This window comes from Asparagus officinalis, chromosome 8 (genome assembly GCF_001876935.1).
Source record: "Asparagus officinalis chromosome 8, Aspof.V1, whole genome shotgun sequence".
NCBI classification, from domain to species: Eukaryota; Viridiplantae; Streptophyta; class Magnoliopsida; order Asparagales; family Asparagaceae; genus Asparagus; species Asparagus officinalis.
In genome coordinates, this window is record NC_033801.1 from 82,051,297 (window position 1) to 82,054,947 (window position 3,651).

Below are 3,651 nucleotides of genomic sequence, written 5' to 3' on the forward strand. Positions count from 1 at the left end.
GGAGCAGCTGAGGCGGCGGGAGCGGGAGCTGAGATCGCAGCAGATCTTGATGGGTAAGTTCGAGGACCTGAGAACCAATTACTCCTCCATTAGATCCGAAATTCAGTCCACGATCGATGAAATCAATCAGTGTTTAGAGATTATCGATGTCAGAGATGATGATGATGGTGATGTTTGCACTGATGGAGGAGAGGAGAAGGAGGAGGAGTTTGTTTCGATGGAACTGCGTGAGATTAGATCGAGGTCGCTGAAGGAGGGGAGGAGAGTGAGGGAGAATAGCGAGAATTGGCCGGTTTTTGATGCGATTAGGGAGCTTTATAAGCTTCTTGTTTCGAGGCATCTGGTGAGCGTGCAGGATTGGATATCTGTGCTTGTCAGAGTTGATGTGAATGATGATAAAAGGTTTAGGGACGTCGCGTTGAAGGAGTTTATTGATTTTAGGATTCTTATTCGATCGGTTAAGAAGAAGTGTGATGAGTTAGGGTGTGTTTTAGATGAGAAACCAGTTTCGAGAGGGGGGGAGGAGGAGGAGGAGGATTTGTGGGAGGAGGGCAAAATCGAAGCTTATTCTGTGGAAAATGCAAATAAAGAGAAAGGAAAGGGGAAGAATGTGGACACTGGTTCTTGTTCCACGTCCAAGAATAATAGCGAGTCCCACTCAAGTTCGACGTCACTGAGATCGAAGCTTATTGCTGAAGCTCCGGTTGTGGATTGGAGTTTGTCCTTGGATGACTGGGGTTCGAACCGAGATGCTTTGGCTAATCAGAGGGGATTAGAACTCGATAGCCATTGGGGTAGAGTGGATCCTGATGCTGTCATTCCTGCAGAAAAGATCGCGGAGCTTAGACTACACTGTACGGTGTATAAAGAAGAGACCACCGAGATCCAACCTTGCCTTGCTCCTCTGAGAAAAGGCGGGCTATGCCAGAGGAGAGATATGAGGATTTGCCCTTTTCATGGGCCTATTGTTCCTCGAGATGCTAAGGGGAACCCGATAGAACAAAAGAGGGAGGAGACTCCAAGAGAATCTGAAAGAGAGGGCTCCGTTGAGGCAACTGATGAATTTCTTGATTTGGGTGATGTGGAGACTTTTTCTTCTGAGAAATTGGCTAAACAAGCAGTGAAGAATGTGAGGGAAAGGGATAGAGAGGCTGTTAATGCAATGAAGCGAGCTAAACTTGCAAAAATTCGAGAGCACAATGAAGCAGTGTTACGAGAATCTGCTATTGCTTCGACTTCATACTCTGAGAATTTTGGAGAGAATCAAGACCCATCATCAGTTCAGGCCAAGAAACCGACACTGGCATCCATGTTGAAAAAGAAAGTTACAACAAAGGACAGGTTAGCAAAGAGGCTTTTGAATACGCGTGCAAGGGATTCTTCAAGCAGGCAAGTTACACAAGGGGAGGATTCAAAGTATAGAGAAGCTTTTCCAAACCAATGGTAGGGGAACCCAATTTCTTATTTATTGAAATATATGCTCTTTCAGGTATTGAAGTCAAAGATTTTACTTTTTTATTAATTTTCCTCTCATGCTTGTAAGTATTTTGTAGAAAACCTCATATTTTCTCCTTTTTTTTTGATTCACTGGCGAAGATTTGTCTTCGTTCTTCTTCCTTTATGTAAACTAACATTACATCTTTCATTTCTGAAATTGTTCTTCTTCCTTTATGTAAACTAACAAGAGAAAAAGCAACTTCATTACTTGGAAAGAGACTTCTTTCAAGAGAAAAAGCAACTTCATTACTTGAAATACATTCTTTGGATATTTGCTCGGCATGTTTGATGCTTTTTGCTCTCACTTTTGCAGGATCCGGTTTTTTAATTGGGCATTTCATATTTAGTCTTGATTCAATGGTTAGGTCAGAACATATTTTTTCCCCCCGAATGGATTACATTTGAATGCTAGTATGAGCTAGTTGTCAATCCTCCAAAGTAATTATATATTCAGATACTTTCATTTCAATAAACTGGAAACTGAATACATGTAGTTTACTTGAGAATATCTGTCGCGTGGGTGAAATCTTTTCAAACATTACACAATTCTTTAAATACATTCCTTTTGATATCGACATGATACAACGAGCCATGGCAAATCGTTTTTATGCTTCTCAGAGGGTAAAAGCAGACTGCTTCCATATTTGTGGTATATACTTCTTACATCTCCACTGTGTATCTGTGTATGCTTTCGTTAGTTTTTTATTTTGAGTGGTGCTCGTTGTAAAAGATCAAGAGCATGTTTGGCAATTTTGGATTATAATCCAGTAATGGATTACAATCCATGTGATTATGATTCATAGTGATTGGTAAATTTAGTGGATTATAATCTATTTCTAATAGTAAAGTGTTTGGCAAGTAGATGGATTATAATCTATCATTGTTGTCAAAATAACCAAAAAGACATCTTATAATCCACCAAAAGGACTAGTGTGCACCCTGTGCAAAGCACGGCCCCCCTTTTTTATTTCTGCTACAATAATTTTGTTTTTAAAGGCTACAGTATTTTTTGTAAAGTGCCACAGTAACATTTTTTAAAAACGATGTATTATCCAGCCTGTGCTACAACAATAATGCTACAGTAATAATGTTAACCGTTACAAGCTATTTGTGCTACAATAATTTACTTTAACGTTTACTGTAGCATGAATAGTGAAATTTTAGATCCTCCAATTATTATAGAGCAATATATATAGCTTGGAATTTTGTGAAATGATGAGGGAGTATATGTCTTTTACTTGGTCAAACCTTGTGGCTTATAATCCACAAGAAAATAAGCTAGGGTACGATAGCTTATTTTTAGGTGGTGGCTTATAAGCCACTTTGACTATTTGCGAAACGTGCTCTGAGTGAAGTACCACCGTTGATATCCCAGGACATTGATCGGCTAGTGAAGTGCATATATTTATTGCACAATATCCAGATTGATTGAAGTTTATACGATTCACTTACCAAACTAGAATATCCTGGGGATTGATTGAAGTTTATATAGTTGTTGCAATCACCTATAAAACCATTATCATGGTTGGTTTGATATTTTATCAGGTATATTTCTCTGAGTGATGATGGGCGGGGTAAGATTTCTTTCTTGTGAATTATTACATACGGATATCAGCTTTGATATACTATCAAGGCTTGTTTGAATGGTCTTCTCCGTGCATGTGGTGTTATGCACTTAAATTTCATACAAATATTCTGTGCTTTGCTTAGTTCTCACCGCACTCTCTTCATGTATTTCTCTGTGAAGAGACACAAGCTGGCAAATTGCAATTGTAACTCAAGCACAAGCGATACAACAAAAAAACCCAAGCGATACAAAAAAAAATAAAATAAAAAAAACCCAAGCAATACCTTGGTGAAATCTATATACCAGGCCCTTTGACATTGTGTAAAACAAATACTACTCAAAACCTAACAAATTATATACAATGAAAACTTATTTAGTTGGTGTGGTATCATTGCTCAACATTGAATTTTGATTTACGTATGGCTAATATTTTTCACTGGCATGCGTCATTGTTTAATGAAAATATATGAACATTTTGTAGCTTTTTGAGTTGTTGAAAGAGAGAGAACTTCAATAAAATTTTAGTTATACAAGTAAAACCCCAGTAAAGCATTGCATTGCATTGGTCGGGTTGAAAGGGCACTTTT

The 3,651-nt window shown here is 38.3% G+C and overlaps 1 protein-coding gene across 1 annotated transcript in view; it reads left to right on the forward strand.

Annotated features, from left to right (window-relative positions):
* Positions 1-1,857, forward strand: part of LOC109822418 (UV-stimulated scaffold protein A homolog) — a 2,548-nt gene extending 691 nt beyond the window's left edge. The window contains 1 exon segment of the mRNA XM_020388611.1: positions 3-1,857. Within this exon segment, the coding sequence (XP_020244200.1) occupies positions 3-1,447 (1,445 nt within the window). The 3' untranslated portion in view covers positions 1,448-1,857.